The 21,105-nt window shown below is 34.3% G+C and overlaps 8 protein-coding genes across 8 annotated transcripts; 3 read left to right on the top strand and 5 right to left on the bottom strand.

Annotated features, from left to right (window-relative positions):
- Positions 1-1,100: 1,100 nt before the first annotated feature.
- Positions 1,101-1,922, top strand: COQ5 (2-hexaprenyl-6-methoxy-1,4-benzoquinone methyltransferase; the record flags this gene model as incomplete). The annotated part of the gene is made up of 1 exon (XM_041549064.1): positions 1,101-1,922. One exon carries the CDS (start codon positions 1,101-1,103, stop codon positions 1,920-1,922), a length of 822 nt encoding a protein of 273 aa, XP_041404998.1.
- A 205-nt stretch (positions 1,923-2,127) lies between these two features.
- On the bottom strand, positions 2,128-5,235 carry BUL2 (ubiquitin-ubiquitin ligase BUL2; the record flags this gene model as incomplete). Its single annotated transcript, XM_041549065.1, has 1 exon — positions 2,128-5,235. The coding sequence occupies one exon, from the start codon at positions 5,233-5,235 to the stop codon at positions 2,128-2,130; it is 3,108 nt and encodes a 1,035-aa protein (XP_041404999.1).
- Positions 5,236-5,788: 553 nt separating this feature from the next.
- CTK3 (Ctk3p) lies at positions 5,789-6,721 on the bottom strand (the record flags this gene model as incomplete). The annotated part of the gene is made up of 1 exon (XM_041549066.1): positions 5,789-6,721. The coding sequence occupies one exon, from the start codon at positions 6,719-6,721 to the stop codon at positions 5,789-5,791; it is 933 nt and encodes a 310-aa protein (XP_041405000.1).
- Positions 6,722-7,147: 426 nt separating this feature from the next.
- Positions 7,148-8,245, bottom strand: DAT1 (Dat1p; the record flags this gene model as incomplete). Its single annotated transcript, XM_041549067.1, has 1 exon — positions 7,148-8,245. The coding sequence occupies one exon, from the start codon at positions 8,243-8,245 to the stop codon at positions 7,148-7,150; it is 1,098 nt and encodes a 365-aa protein (XP_041405001.1).
- A 492-nt stretch (positions 8,246-8,737) lies between these two features.
- TAF8 (Taf8p) lies at positions 8,738-10,591 on the top strand (the record flags this gene model as incomplete). The annotated part of the gene is made up of 1 exon (XM_041549068.1): positions 8,738-10,591. The coding sequence occupies one exon, from the start codon at positions 8,738-8,740 to the stop codon at positions 10,589-10,591; it is 1,854 nt and encodes a 617-aa protein (XP_041405002.1).
- A 752-nt stretch (positions 10,592-11,343) lies between these two features.
- Positions 11,344-12,903, top strand: VAN1 (Van1p; the record flags this gene model as incomplete). Its single annotated transcript, XM_041549069.1, has 1 exon — positions 11,344-12,903. One exon carries the CDS (start codon positions 11,344-11,346, stop codon positions 12,901-12,903), a length of 1,560 nt encoding a protein of 519 aa, XP_041405003.1.
- A 323-nt stretch (positions 12,904-13,226) lies between these two features.
- On the bottom strand, positions 13,227-14,888 carry ATR1 (borate transporter; the record flags this gene model as incomplete). Its single annotated transcript, XM_041549070.1, has 1 exon — positions 13,227-14,888. One exon carries the CDS (start codon positions 14,886-14,888, stop codon positions 13,227-13,229), a length of 1,662 nt encoding a protein of 553 aa, XP_041405004.1.
- A 936-nt stretch (positions 14,889-15,824) lies between these two features.
- On the bottom strand, positions 15,825-19,268 carry NAB6 (Nab6p; the record flags this gene model as incomplete). Its single annotated transcript, XM_041549071.1, has 1 exon — positions 15,825-19,268. The coding sequence occupies one exon, from the start codon at positions 19,266-19,268 to the stop codon at positions 15,825-15,827; it is 3,444 nt and encodes a 1,147-aa protein (XP_041405005.1).
- Positions 19,269-21,105: the final 1,837 nt, after the last annotated feature.

The raw sequence follows: 21,105 nt of genomic DNA on the forward strand, positions 1-21,105 counted from the left end.
TATCCTTCTTTTAATCTCTAAATGATAAATAGTGCAAACAGCAACGAAAAAACACGAGATTCGAATTAAAATGCGGGTATATATATATATCCCTCTAATCTATCTTTCTATTCTTTAATTGATTACACTAAAATAAATACAGATAAACTCCTTGCCGTAGATGATATGTCAAATGTATATAATAATATGAGTAATAGCGTCTTCTTCTTTCTCTTTAAGTAATAATATATCTATGAATTATTATCTATGTAATGATATTAAATCAATCACTGTATGGAGAGAGAGCCTGTAAAATATCGCGAAAATCGTTACGCCTTCTCTCTCTCTGTCGCTCTGTTTAATTATCGCTTTTTATTTTCGTTCTTTCTCTCAGGCGGGCTGTGAAATGTTGGAAATATCTCTCTCTGTCTGCGTGTCTCCGCGTCTGTTTCTGCGTTGTTGGGCATTCCGCGCTCCCCCGTGCAAACCCTGAGATGTAACCCTAGTTTTATTGCCCCGAACAATGAGACGACAAGAATTCAAGTGGATGATGAGATGAGATGAGCTGGTTTATTCATCAGATATGTAACTATATATATATATATGTGGTGGTGGTGAGTTTTGAGTAGTCATATGTCTAGACTACAGTATATATTGATATGTATTTTACGGTGGGACGCTGTCTTTCTTCATCATTGGTTGCGATGATTACTATCTCTCAGAAACGTATATCCTTGTGAAAAATAACATCTGTATAGTTACGTTATTTCTTGGAAGGGGATGTGTGAGAGCACACCCATAACAATTCAAAAAATACTTTTATATCTAATCTATATTTCTTGATATGTTGACGGTTTGATTTTTAACCAACCAGAAATATTTGCCATAGTATTATTTATTTATTTTTGCTTCTTTGTCAGTAGATATGAAAAGTTCGGGCACCCCTGATACTTTTTTCCCTCTTTCTTTCAATAACGAGAACAATTGAACAAATATCGCTACATCTTCACATATATACATAAGTAAGTAGTTTCGTATTATACCTATTTGTTTCTCTTTCCTTTATTTACTTATATATAGAGAGAAATTAATATATCTAAGCGTACGTACATATATTTCTTATGATTAAGTCTGCTTTCTCAAAACAAACACTTCGGATGGTGTCTACAACCCATTTCGGGTCAAAAACTGTTCCTGTGGACCAAAAGGCAAAATTAGTGGGTCACGTATTCTCCTCGGTAGCTTCTAAATACGATTTAATGAATGACATTATGTCCCTAGGAATTCATAGACTATGGAAGGACCATTTTATTAATAAATTGGATCCAGGGATGAGACCCGGTGCGAATGAACCATTGAATTTCTTGGATGTTGCTGGGGGTTCTGGTGATATTGCATTTGGGATATTGGATTATGCAAAGACAAAATTTGGAGACACTCAATCCACTATGGACGTCGTGGATATCAATCCAGACATGTTGAAAGAAGGTGAAAGACGTGCTTTGGATCAAGGTCGTTATTTCGAAGATCCAAGGGTTAGATTTATGGTTCAAGATGGGGAACAGTTAGAAGCAATTGAATCGAACTCAAAGGATGTTTATACCGTTAGTTTTGGGATCAGAAACTTCACTAATATTCAACGTGGGTTAGAGACTGCACATAGAGTATTGAAACCTGGCGGGATTTTCTATTGCTTAGAGTTTTCAAAGATTGAAAACCCTTTGATGGATATGGCTTATCAACAATGGGCAAAGGCTTTGCCTGTATTTGGTTCAATCATTGCCAATGACTACGATTCTTATCAATATCTGGTCGAATCCATTGAAAGGTTCCCTGATCAAGAAACTTTTAAATCAATGATACAAGACGCTGGATTCCAAGCTGCTGGTTATGAAAGTTTATCCTCTGGGATTTGCGCTATCCATTGGGGTATCAAAGCTTGATGATAGAAATATCATTCCAAAATATATATATGTATTTGTTATAGTTCCCTTTTTTTGCTACTTAACACAGCTTCGAATATTTGCCTTCTTTTATGTATCCTGTATATAATCTTGTATAATCATTTATTTTCTTATTAATACGAATCCAATTTTTTTTTTTTATTTAGCCCTAATTATATTATTATGTTGCTAATTTAAAGGTCTATCATATATTCATCTTCTTAACATTGATTGGAATATCAAGACGTGCACACCCAATATGACTATCAAATTTAATATTCAGACGGATCGCATAGAATCGACAACATAGACAACTTTCGAAACTTGGAATTAATGTCTCTCCAATATCTCGAGTCATCTCTACATCTGCCGTCACATATCTTTCATATTCTTGCATACTAACTTGAGACCAACCTTTGCCAGTCGCATTAGATGGATCTGTCGCATTAGGTGTGGACCCTTGTGGCTTAGGTGAATCAGGCATTTCATGTCGTATTGGTGAGGATGTCCTTTCTACGTTGCGTAAGGGACTATGAGACACTTGAGTTGTAGATGAAGGCTGTTTCTTGAATATTTCGTTTAATATATCACATCTTACTTCAATATTACTGAGACTTTCAATGTCTGATTTAATTTGATCAGACACAAAATCTTTGAAATGTAAAGTCTTGAAGTTCCCAATCGATGTTCCCATATTGTACAATTCATTTATCTTGTCTCTTTGTTCTTGAAACCAAGTCTGGTAACGGCTCACTTGTTCACGATAGGAGCCAAACATTTTCTTCATATTTGTTAACCGGTTCGTATCAGAAAGCATATCGACACTTAATTTGATTGGAATAGAAAAATCAGATTTTCCAGTAATAACAACCAACTGAGTAGTAATAGATTGAATCGGTGGTGGATCATGAGGGATACTGTTATTAGATTCGATACATGTAATCCTGATTGGGAGAGATCTTAGTATATCACGTTCATTCTCAGACACTAATTGGGTTAAACGAGACCAATTTTCTTGATCATGTCGATTCTTATTCTCCATCTTGTTAGCCTTTCGAATTATAGATGGAGACCAATATGGTATACTACGTACAGGAATATTTGCAGATATCACGAGCAAACCAGATTTCTCGTGTTTTGAGGATGGTGCAGATAAGGCAGTTGTTGAAGGTCTTAATTGTGGTGATTGAGGTTGTTCAGGTGACTTAATTGCATCAATTTGATCTGCTGAGGTATTCGTTAAGATGTGTCCACCTGATTTAGTTGGTGTTAAGGAATTTTTAGAATCTGCTGAAGGAGAGCTTATTCCAGTTAATGATAACGATGATGATGCAGAAGTCATAAATCCAGAAAAGAACCCAGAGGATTTAGTCGAGAGTTTACCTTTGCTTTTGTTCCTCGATTTACTCTTTGATTTGTATTTATAACTTAGTTCAGTCTCAACAGAATTCTTCGATGGCGCAAGACTCTTAAAATCAGATAGTTCATGAATATTTCTAGCGTCATCCAGTCTATTGTTAATATGGAGCTGATCTAATTTCCTTGCTAATATACCTTGGGAATCTAATTCATCGTTGTTATCAAATGTCCCACTCAATACATCCATATGTATATCAGAATTCAAAATCTGTTCATTTTTGGTAACTCTTTCCTTGATCTTTTCTAATGCTCTCAATCTATCCTGAATTAATCTTTCTAAATCCTTCAATTGTTTCTTGGAGGCTTTACTTTCTGTCTTCAAGGATGAACCGAACTCAAATGGCATTACTCTTAGGTTATATTCGCGTTCTTTCATTATGTTCAATTTGTGAGATTTAGGATCCTTACCTACAATTCTTGCATCAATAGTATAATTTATGGATATATCATCATCTGAAAGATCTCTTGTCAATATAGGTGAACCTTTGCTGCCTAAATGTCCACATCCAAGGACGTTATTTATTCTAATGCCTGCATATTTTCCACGGTCCTTGAATTTGTCAATACCAAAACTTGGAGGTAATAAGCAATGTGAATATTGTTCATGCTTACATGATACATCTAATAACTGTGTGGGGAGTTTGAACATAAATATTTTTTTATATTTCATATTTGGTTCTAGAATTCTACTGTTATTCAAGCCTATAATAGCACCATCTTCTTTATCTCTTTCTCCAACTTTAATGTCTATCCCTGAACTTAAATCGATATTTGTATATGACCACGATGCACTTAAATCCACCATTCTGAGAAATCTTTTAACTGTCCTTTTACCTTTTTGTCTATCAATAATCGAAATGTAACCTTCTAATGTAACATAAAACATTTCAAATTTTAATCTGTTAGCAGATCTGTTATGGATGGTACAATACCCATGAATGATATCACCAGAAGTATATTCCTTTAGTATAGATTCATCCGGTACTTTAATATCCGGTTTTGGAGCGTTCTTAGTAATATGGATTTCAATCTCAATGGGCGTCGATAATTTTGGTAACGAGTAAACCTTATCGATGACAATATTGTCAGCATCATTTAAATCGTCCTCGAATGGAATATTATTCGAAATACTATAACGTAACGTATTCAAAGGACGTAAATCATGGATATCAAAGGATTCTTGATGTACATTTGAATCGATAGGTTGGTTAGGTAGATGATGATGATTGTTTTGAATAAGATTATCATGACTATGTATCTCTGGTGGAGGTTCCAAAGATTGTGTTGACTCTTCCTGATAAGTTGGAGGAAAATCATGTCTGTCTGGATCCACATTCCCTTGCGGAATATGTCTATGTAATACGTTATACATGTCGAATGATGGAAGTACATCAACTAATAGCGATTCGTCATTTTCATAATGTATTAAATTAGGGTTCCTTCTTCTACCTAGTATTGCACTTTGCAAACTGTTATATTTGTTGTTTCGAGGACTTTTGACCTTTTCATTATAGGCATCATTACCATTACCCCCATTGATATTATCGTCATCATTGTGTCCTACTTCATCATCTTCTAGTTCCTCGTTAAGGGAATTTGAGCTGTGACTAGGAAAATAAAAACCTGCCTCATACTGGGGTAATGGTCTATCCTTTATCGTACTTCCTGTACCATGAGATAACTCAGAGCGACCAAGTTTATGTAAATTCGGACTGGACAAACTTTTGGAGGGTCTTAACGCATCGTCATCCTGGGATGCAGTAATACTATTTTGGTCCTTAAGGAGCTGGTTTCTTCTAGAACGATTCAGAACATTAGATTCGGTAGGGTTTGAATGTAAAACTGGTCTTCGTAATGGGTTTCTCGAGGCAATACCACGCATTGATCCATCCATGTTTCATTCAAGGGTATGCCTGCTTCAAAGAATCAATTAAACTAATTGAGGTCTATCTACGTCTTTCTGCCCCTTGGTTAAACTCTACTCTTTTGGCACATGAACATATACAAAGATATTTATATATTTATATATAGATAGATGGATGTATATTGAAGCATCTTGTACAGATTGAACAAAATCCTTTAGTTCACATTCTTCTTTGTTTCAGTCTTTCCATCTGTTGATGTTGTTGTTATTAGTATTTCTAAGCGACGAGTAGATCTCTTCGAAGAGCGGCACACGGTGCAAAAACAAATAAAAAAGTTGAAATTTTCAAAAATTTTCAACTTGCGATGAGGCTGTTCATATCTAACTCTATTAGAATGAATTTGTTCAACTGATTGTTTGTGGTAACTTTGTGGGGCAGCTGGAGAGTAGTCTCGTAGCAAAATATTCTGCGTGACTTCTTGCATGGCACCTTTTTATCTTTTGTTGTTGTTATGATGGACATTTTTAGAATATGCTAAGTAAATAAATATGTATATATAGATATTTTATGCGTAAAATTATTTCACTCTAGGGCGTAACTCTCAGTGGCAATGGCTTGTACTTGTTTGGCAAAATAACCGTCTCTGGTGTCGAATGCAGGTGTGGTTGACCAGAGATGCTCGAACTCTGTTGGAGCAAGCATTTCATTAGTTATTGTGCCGGTTGATGCGACGCTCTGAATTCTGTTGATCTGCCAATTCTGTTCTTTCAACTTCTTGTGTCTGTCTCGATCCATCTCCATTCTATTAAGAACAATCTGTACCTCGGAAGGGTTAGTGTTATTCGTTGTCGACGGATTTTTATTGCTTGATTGTTCATATGTGAGTATTCCATTTTGTTTAAAACTTGAAAATAATTCTTCTCTATTTTGTTTCAGTTCAATAATATGTTGCTCTACCAATGATAATTCTTTCTCGATAGCAACATGGTTGGTATTTTGGAACAGGGATTTTAGATCTTCATAAAAATTTATACAATAAGGCAAATTAGTGAATGCCTTCATGTCACCATTTGGACACGCAAGTTCGCAGACAGTATGTAATCCTGGAATAACAGTGTCATATAACGTAATCTCAGTCGTTGACTTCGTACCAGTATCTGAAACAGATTCTTTTTTCTGCCCCTGTATTATGTACATATATAGCTCATGAATGATCTTAGAGTAATATATCAGAATGTAAAGTCTATCGAGCGGATCCATTTTACTCATCGTATCCAACATACATTGTTGAAAGTCCTCAAAATGTTGAAGATAATACTTCATATAGAATACTGTAGGATCCTGCGGATTATCATTACTACTGGAAGTGTTGCTTGTTGTACTATTTCCTGTTGATTGTATGACATTTGGAGTACCGTGACTGCTAGTCGTAGTAACGTTTTTACTTAAGTTTAAAGTCTTTGGCAAACTTTTCAGTACTTGAATAAATTGTAGTCTCGCTTCTAGTGCATCCATATTTCGTGAGGTATTTTCAGGTAAATGAAACTATATATTGTTCTCTGTGTTATTCCTCTGTTGTTTCTTCTTCGTTTTGTTCTTGTTCTTTGTAATTGACCTCTCAAATACTTAATGATTTCAATTTTTTTTTATGGGTCGTTAAATTTCAAATTGAAAAAGTTCCCATAATAAAATAAAAGGAACCCTCGAAGATACCAAAGGTAATAGAGATCTCTAATGAAGAAACTAGATGAATAATAGCATAAAAAGATTGCTTATAAACTATGTACATGTGTAGATATATGTGACATCTTCGTTTGGGTTTTCATGAGATTGTTTTATATTTTCGTTACATAGATCTACGTAAATTAATAGTCAGACCAAAGAATCTATGTATATATATATACGGCTATATGCCCTAATGTCATTATTGTTCTTTATTTATCATTGAAAGTGAGATTGTTGGGAATGCTGTTTGGGAGACATATTTCCAGGTGGTCTCTGTAGTGACTGCTCTATCGGATTGAGTTGGTGAGAAGAAGGGTACATGATACTATTGTTATTACTACCATTGTTGTTATTGTTCATAGTCATATTCATATTCATATTCATGTTCATGTTTCCCATTGGTCCTAAATTTCCTGCAAGATTCATATCTGCATTTGTTTGATTTATTCCGGTTCCATTTGAAGTTAAATTCATAATGCTATTTGTTCCTTGAGAATTCGTTATAAAATTTAGACTTGGGGGCATGGAGTCAACAAAATTCTTGTAGTTAGAGTTATTTTTACTTAGATTTCCATTGGAAATTGGACCAGGTCGTATCGGACCTGATCTTACTGGTATACTGGATGGAGGTAACGGCGACGACAGCAGGCCGTTAAAGGTTGTCATAGATAATGGCTGTTGCGGCAGAACTGGAGGCGATATCATTCCTGTTACTGATTTGGATTGTTGTGATAATGGCGGAGGTACTCCCTGTTGATTAGGTGATTGTAATGTCCCTGTTTGATTTATTGTAGGCCTAGGTGAAACTGTAAGTATCCTATTAATTGCAGGGAATGACCTACTGGGAACAATCGGTGGTAATGTTGTAGGGAGAGAATTCATTGGAGGAGAAAACTGCGGGCTGTATGTCAATTCACGTAATGCATCGACTGCTTCCATATCTCTAGACGTGAACGAAATATTTTCAGCTCCATTGATAATAACTCCATTGTTATTGTTACCAGATGTACTATTAGTCATACCAGATGACATGTTCATTGGTATACCCATTGGTATAGATCCAGACATCGGGATAGGTATATTGATAGGAGCCGTTCTAGCGGCACCATTTGCTTGAATGTGTTGCGAGCCATTACTATTGTTATTATTAATATTGTTGTTACTACTGTTATTATAAGTATTTCCCTCCGAAGGACTAATTGTGTCACGTTTTTTACGTCCACTTCCTGGTTTCCTCCCCTCACGAAGGGTTTTACCTCTACCGGGCTTCCGACCACTGCCTGGTTTCCGACCTTGTGCTAATGTCTTGGCCATGATCAACTAAAGAATATTGAATGTGCGAGATGTTATGTGTTAATCTGTAATTAGAGAAACAATCACTATGGAGAGAGAGCAGGGAAGTATATGGTTGTTTATTTGTGTATCTATTCCACCTTCTTTGAATCAATTATTGTTTGATATAAAGACGTAGTTATGCTTTGTTAGTGATGTCATTTTATATTTACTGTTCTAGAAAATTTTTCAACGTGTGGCAGAATTTTTGGTTTTTAATTAGACGGAGCGCCAATCTGAGAGAAAGAGAGTGATGTTTTGGGAGATTGGAACATTTACAAAACGATAAACATGTAATTAAGGACCATTCAAACGATTAAAAGGGAAGAGTAGAGTACCAGAATCACCAGTTAGTAACCAGTTCAATCATAGATTTGGTTTTTAGTTTGGTTTTTATAGCAAGAAAAACACCCAGAGAGGTTATCATATATTGATTAAGTTGGCAATACAACTAAAGTTAAATAACAATAAATAATGACACGGGATTATGCACCGGAAGCACAACTGAAGGGAAACCTTGGAGCCACTATGATAAGCGATTCATCCAACCCTGAAGAAATAAGACATGAAGCAATGGAACCAGAATTAGAATCACTGTGGTTTAAGGCATTGGCTTTACAATTGAAACCAATAAACAATGATATCGAGATATCGCGGTCAGCCTTCGAATTGTTGTCTGTTCTTGCTATGGAACAAATAGATTCAATGGCTAGTGAACTGCATCGTATAGCTGCGATACAGAGGCGTCAACGAGCCTCCAAGATGGATGTATCCCTCTTACTGCGAGGGTTCAATTTAACTCCAGATGATATAGATGTTACACTACAACAAACGCACTATATTAAAACTCAATACGTTCCTCAATCGGATACAATTAATAGTGAGACAGAAGAACTGAATAAGATTAAAGAACAAATTAAAAAGGATAAATTACTTAATAATACACCATTTCAATTGATAGAACAAGAACAGGAGGCAGCACTTCCCCTTAGATCTTCAAATGATTTACAAAAATATATTCCTCATTGGTTACCGAAATTTCCACCAGACCATACTTATATGTTTACTCCACAGTATAATAATCCTACTACGAATGAGGTTTTGATAAGAATAAAAGCTGCTGAGGAAGGTAGGCAATCGGAGAAATCGTTGCTAGGCTTGATAGGTACAAGACATGTCAATGGACACTCCCTTGAGACAAATCCAAAAGATACAAATATAGTCAATGATGGAGAAATGACACCAAACGTGGGGGAAGAATTGATGTATCCATATTCCAATAAACGTTTAGGGGAAAATTATAGGATAGGTTCTAATCGTGTAACTAAGAGGCAACCGTTGAGTACACTAACGCATATCCCAAAGACGTTCAATGTTGAAGAATATGCTCACAAAAGAATTGAATTGGCAAGGGCAAAGGTTAATGAATACGAATTGAAACAGAAGTATCGTAATAACGATCCATTTTTAAATCTAACAAAATTAATCATTCAAAATGATAAATTCCACAAGAATAGGTTTCAGGTTGATAAAGAAGTGAGGAATACACTTCAGAATTCTTTCCGTAAGATGCTTTCTAGAATACCAGAGACTCGTAAAGAGAAAGCAAGAGTGATCCAGGAGGCAAAAGAACGTAGAGAGTTGAAACTTGAAGAATTGAAACAACTCCAAGAGAAACGTGAAAAGGAACGTAAGAGTGACACAGCAACTTCCGCCCATTTGGAGACCATCCTTTTTGAGACCAACTTTACAACAAATAGAAACAGTAATGGTGTTGGAATTGGGAGTAGTAACGGTGACGATATGGGGTTATTCGATACTTTAGATAGTAGTGATGATGAGGCCCATCCTATTGATATAAAAATTACCACTGATGATAGGGACGAGAAGGATGAGGAAGATAATGATACCAACACAATAGACGGTACATCACTTCCTAAGGAGACAACAACGCCATCCTTCAACATTGTACCTCAACCAATACAGAATGTGGATAACGAAGAACATCATGTCAAGATAATGGAACCATCTAGGGTCGAAGAAAAGATCGTTACAAATGATGATGTCAGTAATACTGAGTTACCAGAGGCTACTACTATCACCACAACAAGTGCCAGTATCACTATGTCCACCATAGATACTATAGGTACGACAATTACTACTACGACAGATGCGACTTCTCCTGGTGCAATGGCAGAGACAATTACAAATACAATTACTGATACGGCGAACGCCAAAACGACGAGTATTGGTGTAATGGAGTCGCATGAAAATGAGCAGCCGGTCTTAGAAGATAGTTCTGGATCGAATGACCAAGATGGTATATAAGTCTATATAGATAGATATATAGTCAACGACAATAAAAGTGATACAAAATACCTGTAACTTTCAACTTGTAGTAAGTAATTGACGGAACATTAGAAGATAGGGCTATATCTGCGTTCCCGTCACTGTAACTGTTTGATCATTCAATCACTTTGTGCATTGTTCCCTTTGCGCAATTTTCTCAAAATTTTCAAAATTTCCAGAAAAATTTCAAAGAAGTCAGTCAGACGACGAACAAACAAACAAATAGTTGACACCAAAAGGTGAGCTTTGGAGGGAGGGAGGCTTTGCTCTCTTCTCCTGCATGCAAGGGTATGTTTGGTCTAGGAAAGTTTCATAACTTCCTATAAGATTCGATAGATTAAGACATTTGAAATAATTGAAAGATGTGGTTGATTATATTAGTTTTTTTCTTTTTTATTATCCTTTTGTAGTTCTAAATGTTCTTGTTTTTTTTTTGTAATCTGAAAATATAAAGTAATAATTTCAAAAAAATACATCAATTCGTTGTTGTGTATGTGTTAAATAAGGCTAACAATATTCCGACCTTATATCTGACCATAATTGGCTATACTCCATTCGTTCTTCAATATTTGCTACAGATTAATTAATACTGTATATTTGAGTTCAATCCGGAGAGGAAAAAAGAGCTACAACATAGTCCAAGATTTTTTTTTTACAAAAGCATACAAATTCAGTTTTGCCTGTTTCATCAAATTTGCATAATATAATATCTCAATACACTTTTATTATTAATGGGTCTACTCGATAGAGTTAATAGAGCTATCAGTAAAAAGGATAAACGAGACCAACTTCCTACTACCAATAATGAATATAATGATGGCAAGATAAAGGATAAGAAATATACTCCAAAGAAGAAAAGTAAAAGTACAAAAAATTTATTGGTGACAGTAGTTTCCATAATAGTTGTTTGTTGCGTTTGCATTAAGATAATATCCAGTTTCTCGCAAAGTAACAGTACTAAAGGTAGCTTCGATTTAGATAAAATTAACATCAAAGTACCATCTTACGTAACAAAATCCTTAGAAGAAGAAGAGTATTATGATTTTGATTTTGAAGATATCGAGCCGAAAATAATTAAAAAATTTGATCAAGGTGTGGAACATTACTTAATAACTGAATATGGTAGTGATGTGCTGACACCAAAGGATAATGAACGTTATGAAAAAGAATTGGCTATGCTTTTGGATGCTACCGTAGAGCAATACGATTTGGCTGATTTCAGAGGTTCCCCTAAAGGTAATGAGCACAGGGATCATATCCTAGTTTGTGTCCCGTTAAGAGACGCTGAACAAGTTATGCCTTTGATGTTCAAACATTTAATGAATTTGACTTATCCCCACGAATTAATTGATTTGGCCTTCCTTGTCAGTGATTGTTCTGTTGGAGATCATACATTGGAAGCATTATTGCAATATTCTAAACAGTTACAAAATGGGACACTATCTCAGGTGTTTGCTGAAATGGATTATGTTAAAGAACACACTAAAGGTAGTGGTGTCTCAGCAGATGATATGCATATCAAATATATGAGTCCACAATATATTGCACAGATTGAACATGCCTTCAAACCACCATTCCATAAGGACTATGATAAACCATTCCGTTCTGTTCAAATCTTTCAAAAGGATTTCGGTCAAGTTATTGGTCAAGGTTTCAGTGATAGACATGCTGTTAAGGTTCAGGGTATCAGACGTAAATTGATGGGTAGGGCAAGAAATTGGTTAACTGCTAATGCTTTGAAGCCTTATCATTCTTGGGTCTACTGGAGAGATGCAGATGTAGAGCTATGTCCTGGTTCAGTCATTGAAGATCTTATGGCTACCGATTATGATATTATGGTTCCAAATGTTTGGAGACCCTTGCCTGAATTCTTAGATAGTGCCCAACCTTACGATTTGAATTCATGGGTCGAATCTCAAGAAGCTTTAAAATTGGCTGCCACATTGGATGAAGATGATGTCATTGTGGAAGGTTATGCTGAGTATCCAACTTGGAGAGTCCATTTGGCGTACCTAAGAAATGAAGAAGGTAATCAGAATGAAGTCATGGATTTGGATGGTGTTGGTGGTGTTTCAATTTTAGCAAAGGCTAAAATATTTAGAAGTGGTGTACAATTCCCAGCTTTTACTTTTGAAAACCATGCAGAAACTGAAGCATTTGGGAAGATGGCCAAGAAAATGGGGTATAGAGTAGGTGGTTTACCTCATTATACCGTGTGGCATATTTATGAACCTAGTGATGATGATCTTAAAGAAATTGCCAATAAAGAGAGAGAGGCTAGAAGGGGATAAAATCATTGATTGTGAGAGAGAATGTACAACAATATAATAATAAAAAGCCCTAATACATTCATACACTTTAGCAATATAGAAAAAAGATAAATTAACCATATATAACTTACATTTAACAGTATGTAAAAAATAAGCATTATAAAATGTGTACATATATAGAACCATTAAGAAAGCATATTTTGATATAATAGTATTTCTTCTACTCTATCATTTGAATTTAAAGTGATATGTGTATGTATGAGTTAGTGATATGATAATCTGGCTCCGCTATGAATATTTATATAGTTATGTATTATGAGCAAATTAAGTTGTTATTGTTCCTTTTAACTTAAATCGACTTTCTTTGATTTTTCAAGGTTTTCCTTTCTCTCAGACCAATATTTTTCAATCATGAATGAGAATGCGATGATTGCACCTAGTCCAGCTAGTCCAATACCTAGATATTCTGCACCTCTGTAGCCTTTTAATGTATCTTTACCAGATTTGTTTACTTGACGTTCAACAGTGGTACCCATCCCCAGACAGAGAGACATCGAATAATTTACCATGGTATTGGCAAGAGAACCTGCCATACCTTGATATTGCATTGGTAAGAAATCACTTAGAATGATCGAGGCAGCTGGGAACGACATATCCATTCCAAAACTTAGAATGATCATTGTGCCGAGGTTCATACGGAAATAAGTCTGTTTAACAGGTGTAACACTCAACATGGCAGTACCTACAGTAAAGGCAACCATAGATATAAACAAAATGATGGAAGCAGTGGCTTTCTTAATAGTGAAACCAACTATGAGAGCAGCAACAATACCAAAGATTGCAAACATGAAATAGGTACCACCGGCCCATAATGCAGTGTAATTTCTTAAGTTTAAGAGGAAAGAGAAATAATAGAATGAAAAAATACCAAATGAACCCCATCCCAAAAATAGGGCCAACAAAACCATCAGCATATATCTATTCTTCATTATTTCACGTGGTAAAAGAGGAACTGTGGCAACCTTCAACTCATAGATAATAAAAATAATTAGAACAAAGACTGAAATGATCAATAATACAATGATGTAAGCCTTTTCCCAACCAACAATTGGCCCTTGATTCCAGACAAAGTTTAATAAAATTAAACCAATGACGGCCAATAATGAACCCAACCAATCCATTGAAAAACCATGGATATTAGTAGGAATATCGTTTGGGATACCATATATAGAGATTGATAAATTGATAGCAGATGTAATACCAAACGCATAAAAAGCCCACGGCCATTGATTTGGATCCTCTGTACCGATTAAACCAGCAAAGGTTGACCCTAGAGCTGCACCGATTGGGGCACAAGCACCAATCATGCTGATTACCATATTCTTACGGAAGGTTCCAGGTATATAAACGTTACCCACGATACCTAATACGTTGGGTAAAATAAAGGCCACTCCAAGACCTTGGAAAGCTCTACAAACAATAAAAAATGTATCATTATGGGAGTAATAGGTTAAACCAGATATGATGGACCATATGATAAACATTATGTAACCACCTATCAGGCCTTTCTTCAAACCATAAATATCACCGATTCTACCACTGATCAAAATGAAAGAACCTGAGACTAATGGAAAGGATGCCATTAACCAAGTTTGATTACCGCCTTCGGATTTAAATGAATCCGACAGAACATTCATTATGGAAAGTGTTTGAGGAGTGGCAGCTTGGTTCAGTAGTTGGCTCATCATGCAGGAGAATACGAATAGATATTCCTTTGTTGTACTACTAAAATAATCAGTTTTTTGCCATTTTTGACCCTCTGGATATTGGATTATTTCATTGTCATCATCCTGTTGAGCGTCGACTGTAGAATTTGCCTCTTCTACTATTTGAGGAATCTCAAAATTCTTCTTTTCATTGTCTGTAAAACTTTTTGTTTCTGTTACGTTGCTATTTGCGATGCTTGATGAAGAATTTTCATCAAATGACATTATATGGTTTCTCATTATATAAAATATTCAAAATGATCCTTTCTAAATTTGAACAATTTTTAGAGGCGTTTGAATTTAGGGATCGTATATGAATGTTTATTGTTGTTATGTTTGTTATATGATATAACGAATCATAGTAATATCTATACAATTGGTAGCATTTTCAGTTTAACATATCAAAAGTATGAGGATATATGTCTGGCACATATATATATATATATGTTGTTTTATGTATCATAACTCAAATAACAAGTTTTTCGAGGATTTATCAGCTACCTCGAAGTTTACTTTCTAGTTGTAGGCACCCTTGTCTGTTTGACCTCCAGACTTTCTTATTCAAATTATAGGTGCTTACTAATTAATTAAGTGGGTCAGTCATCGCTTCAGAATTGAAAAATTTCGTTTTCTCTTCATAGTTTATCGTTGTCGTTTCTTTTTGTAATGTAAATAGAGACAAACTGTCGTAGAATAGTAACAATATATTACGTGGAAAAAAAATAGATGAAGAACAAAACGCGTCTCCTCGAGAAACAAAGGGTGTCAGTGATGGAGAAGGAGCAGTCAAGTTTTATCTAAGTAAAAGGTGCTGATTTTTATAGCCAACGAATAATAAACTAATTCGACCATTTCTAAAGAAGTCAGCATGGACGACTTGGACACCCGTTGAAGAAGAAGAAGCAACTGTAGATTTGAGGAAGGAGAATGAAGTGATGATATACGGATTTTCTCGTTACTAGTAGCAACGTCTTCTATTTATTATAATCTACGTAAAATTTTGAGGGTGTCTCTTACTACAAAGAGTATTATTAATATTATTAAAAAAAAATATTAATTTTATATTTATTAATTTTGTAGAATATTTATATGAGTAATGCTACTTATATTATAATATATGTTAAGATGCTAATTAATTGTCCACTGAAAATATTATGTACGTTGCTATCTTGCTAATCATTCTTCATACAGTTCAGAGTCATCCGCAGAGGCACCAAGAACGTTTGCAGCATACATAAAAGTTGAATGTTGCAATTGTGCAAGGTATTGTGCCATGACGTCAGAGCCAGGAATAGTTCTTCCATTCTTACTCTTTGACTTGTTGTTTTTCTGGTGATTGTTCTTGTTTCTCCTTTGATTACCACCATTCTTGTTCACGTCATTGGTATAAGTGTTGTTATTTTGGTTCCATTCTTCTGTCATTGGCATGGCTGGTGGACCACCAAGACCACCATATTGCATAGCGTAGTCTCTTGAGATAGTGTCAGGAGCAAAAGGTGGTTCTAGGTTCAAGGCTTGCTTAGATATACCTGGCTTGTTACTATTCATAATGGTAGCCTTTATCGCATGGTTGGTTAGATCTTCTTGACTCATCATGCTATCATTAAATGACATATTGCTTCTATTTGCTAACGTATCAGGTTTATTGATAATGAATTCGACTTCAGATGAGGAGACAGATTCTTCAGTAGTGTTCGTAATTTCATTACTTATTATTTCTTTCTCTTCTCTCTCGCCAGTTAATTTGGTGGATAGGAAGTCTTGTAGAACGTCGCCTGTTTCTGATTTTGTGTCCTTCTCATCAATCTGTTCCATAATTTCAGTACTGTTTTCATTGCTTTCCTCATTATTTAGAGTTATACCTAAGGAGGCTAGGTTCATTATATCTTCTTTATCCTCCGACAAAATGTTTTGGTTATCAAGAGATGAGACATCGTGTAGGAATGATTGGGTCATATCCTCTTCCCTTTTCTTGGATTCTCTATATTTTCTCTTCTCTTCCAATTTACTTAATCTGATGTCATAACTTGGTCTCTTGACCTTATTATAGAATCTTGACTTCTTTCCTGCAACTAAGTTTCTATTAACATTACCACAACGATCCTTCCCGTAATTGATAATCAGTCCATTGTAACGGCCATTGAATTTCTCTTCTAATCTATTTTTCTTATTGTTAGCTTCTTCTACTAATTTAATCGCTGAAGATATATTCATGAAATTTATCCAACAACAATGACTGTCCTTCATATAATTAATTTGTTCTATTGTACCGTAAGTAGAGAAATCTATTCTCAATTGTTCAGCACTTGGAAGTTTATATTGGTCATGGTACTGTTTGTATTCAGGGTTGGTTATGAATTTATCCTTGAATGCTATGTCAGGAAGACTGACATAAACATTTCTACTACCACCGACAGTAACGGCTAATGCAATTGATTTTGGAAGTGGGCCAGAGTAGTTACCCCAACCCAACTTTAGGGTATTACCGTGTAATACAATAGGATCTATGAAAGCGTTGGCATAGAATTGAACAGCAGCAGATGCTTCGATAAATGTAACAAAACAGATACGCTTGGATTCAATAAATCTAATACTTTGTAAGATACCACCTCTAACGACGTTACAGATATCTTCGGGTTTCGATCTAGGATTAATATTACCAATGTAGATAGTTCTGTTACCTGCATCACTACCCATTGCTGATGCGATCTTTGCCGAAGTATTCATTTGATCCTCTAAGGAGTCAGTTATTGGACGAACCGCAGAATTTCTATGATATTGTGGTTGATCCAAGTAAAAAGATGGTTGGTTCATAATTGGACCAGGTTCCATGAAGGACCCATTTCTTGAAATCACTGAGGACCCAAAGTTTTGTGGTTGTTCAAGCCCAAATGTCTCTACTGGGCCAAATGATGGTGACATTCCTGGTAATGTGCCTGCATCGTTGACAAACATTTCTTGACTCATTGGAGGAGCCATAGATCCATTGATTTGATTCGGTTGAGAAACAGCAATATTAGGAAGATGATCTTCAAACTCTTTTGTAAATGGAGCTGGGTAATCATCTTTATCGATCTTTAGTTTGCATTCTTTTAAGGAAGATATGTCATATTTGCTAGGTAATGATAGATTGGAGTCTGAAGATTGAAGACTTACGAGGCTGGCATTACGCAAATTGTTGTTCATTGGTGTAGGTTTCACAGTGTCTGAAGTTTTAGATGATTCGGATGTTCTTGATGTTCTTTCTCTTCTAGAAGTTATACTGACAAAGAAACAATCAACAATATCTAATTTTTGTTTTTCAACATCCAAGTAATTTAGGATTTCATTTGCCATAGAAATGTTCAGGAAAGTTAAAATTACGTAATTTTCATTGAATTCATCTTGTGGTTTAGAAGCATTAATAAAATATACGGATTCCATAATGTATCTTAAATTATTTTCCTTCAAGAAATCTAATTTTTCATTTAAAATTTCCTCGTTTGTAATTTTTTTATCGAATTCAACAACAATAGATCTGGTAGCTTCAGTTGGGATTATATCTGTTTGTAGACTAGACAAAAATGATGCATTGTAGATAGCGGTATCGTCTTCCGCTTTACTATCCTGTTCATCTTCTTCTTTATCGTTTGTATTACTGGTATTGAAAGGAATGTAGTTTAATGATACAAAGCTTAATCTAAGAGATTCTGATTTTAAATTCTTTTTGAATTCTTTCAACCTTTGTAATACACTATTGTAGAAATCTAGACAAAGTTGTCGTGTAAAAAAACTTAATAAAATAGATTGTTTATCTTGATCGATTTCATTATTACTATTATCCTGACTTTCGGCATTATTAGAGATTGAGCCAGCTGAATAATCGACAATATATACACTTTCAATAGTATTTACCTTCACAAAATTGGAAATAAATTCGTGGATATCGATTGATTTATCAATATTTTCAAACAATAATGATCTAGTTCTATATACATCATCACCCTTTGGTAAAACTTTAAATGTAATATTGAAAGGTTGTTTAAACAATGATTTCATATAACTAAATCTATCGTCATCATTGATAGCATTCATTTGCATTTGAATATTTCTTGAGTTAATAGGTTTATTTGACAAATTAGACATTTTCCTGTTACCAAGTTGTTCATTATTATTAAAATGTGGATTCCCATCCATAATGTTATGATTGTCAAACTTGAAAGAATGTAATTGAGATTGAGCGTTTTGACTTTGTTGTTGTTGTTGATGTTGATGTTGCTGTTGTTGTTGTAATTGATGCTGATGTTGCTGCTGTTGTTGAGAAAACTTAACTTTTGGGGACGTTAGGTACGGCGAACCCATCAGTAGATGCGATGGTAATAAAGTTGCACCATAACTTGAATCAAAAGGTGTTGGTGGAGCATTCATTATCGGTGAGTTTGAAAATTGAGGAGGAACGATTCCATATTGGAACCCATATTGATCTATTTGTGGATACATCATCGGTTGAGGAAGTCTCTGGTTATTCATATACATTTGATCTTGAGGAAGTGATGGTTTATGGTTTTGATTTTGATGTTGATTTTGATGTTGATTGAATTGTCCGTATCCATTACTTTTTCTAGAGTAAGAGGATCTCATGATGATAATGATTTTAAATTCAACTTTTCAAAAATTAAAAGTTAATAAAAAGAGAGTAAATAATTTGGTATCTACCCGATATTATTTGGTTAATTTTTATTTCGTTTAATTAAGTAGTATTAGAAATATGATGGTAATAATAATAATCACTAAATTTGACACTAAAACTAATGACGAAAGAAGAGAAAATTTTTAATATATTGAGTTATCTGATAATAAATTAGTTTACTTGTCAATTTATTTATTTCTGATTGATTATAACAAATATGATAAAATGTTTTAAACCATACGTTTATAATACACGTTTTATTCTTTGATTCAATAATAAATAGAAGAAATAAAGAAAAAACTTGAAGTACTTTAAGGGATTAAAAGTATTACAATTATTGTATGAAATAGTTTTCCTTGACGTGGTATGAATAATATGACAAAATCTAAAATATCGAAAGAATGATACAAATAAAAATAACTTGAAATTCTAACCTTCTTTTTTTGTTTTCTTTGGCCTCTTCTTGCTGTTCTTGTTCTCTCCCCCCAAGTTAAAATTAAATCTAAAATAGGAATTAAAAAAAATAAGGTAAGTGTAATGATATATTATATTGTTATAATTTTAAAAACGAATCGAAGTGAATCAGGAAAATAAACATAAACTATGGACGCAAAACGAGGGTATTAATAAAATGATAATAAAAATTATAATGATAATTGAGGTATGTACAATCTCGAATTGATGTAATGAAGACAATATAATAAAATAATAGTAACAATAACACTACTTTGTATGAGTGAATGAATGTCTAATACCTATTTATTTATTTGTTTTTTTGGTTTTATTGTTATTGTACTGTAGAAATCCTTTTTTTAGTTTTTTTGGGTTTTTTTTTTCAGTTTGTCTGTTTATCAGTTTCGTTATTTCCTCTCGCTGTCTCTCTCTTTGCTTGGATTTTTTTTTTTCGTTTCTCTCTCATTCCCTCACCTTATTAAGTAAATATATTGGGTTGGTGAGTGAGTTAGCGAGTGAGTTTAGCCCACGCGAATTCAAAGAGAGAAGGCGAGAAAATACAAAAAAATTTAAGTGGATATTTTTAAAGAGGTAAGAATTTTTGTGAATAAAAATAAAACTAAAAGAGGCAGCCAAACAAGAAGAGAGAAGGTTGATATCACTACATTTTTTCACCTATTATATTATGGTTTTCTGTAACACCAAACTTTGTAACTGTGTTTGAAAGTGTCTGTTTCATTACGTATGTCATTGATTAATTAAGCAACTATTTATATATTTTGTACGTTCTTTTTTAATCTTGATTACTTGCTATTGTCCTTTTTGTTTTATCACCGGTTGTTGAAAATTCTATACTTGTGTCTTTTCTTAAAGAAGGTAATAGGCGAGGGGAAGGGTACGTCACAACACCACCTATCTGTCTATATTATTATTACTTTTTTGAAATTACATCCCTTACAGTAAGTTAATGAAACTTTCTGAATATTTAATACCTGCAACACAGTGGGGGAGGGGGGAGGGGGGAGGTCAAAAGTGATCTACATGTATAACCTCAGCACTTTTTTTTTTTTTGGTGGGAAATATACAAGATTTTATATAAGTTGACTTGTTCTTGAAATATATATTATACCAAATTGACAAGAATGATCAGTAGCCTTCGTGATTATTAATATTTGTAAGAACGGTTAAAAATATTTGGAATTATTTCGTTTCTCTTAACAAGGGGTTGCTGAAATTAATGTCATAGCTATTTTATATATATTTTAGAGATGTTTATAAGACTTATCATGATATGTCTTCCCTTTGGCCTCAATATTAATTGACTTAGAGTTCTAA

Source organism: Maudiozyma barnettii, assembly GCF_903064755.1.
Source record: "Maudiozyma barnettii strain CLIB 1767 genome assembly, contig: KABA2_02, whole genome shotgun sequence".
Taxonomy (NCBI): domain Eukaryota; kingdom Fungi; phylum Ascomycota; class Saccharomycetes; order Saccharomycetales; family Saccharomycetaceae; genus Maudiozyma; species Maudiozyma barnettii.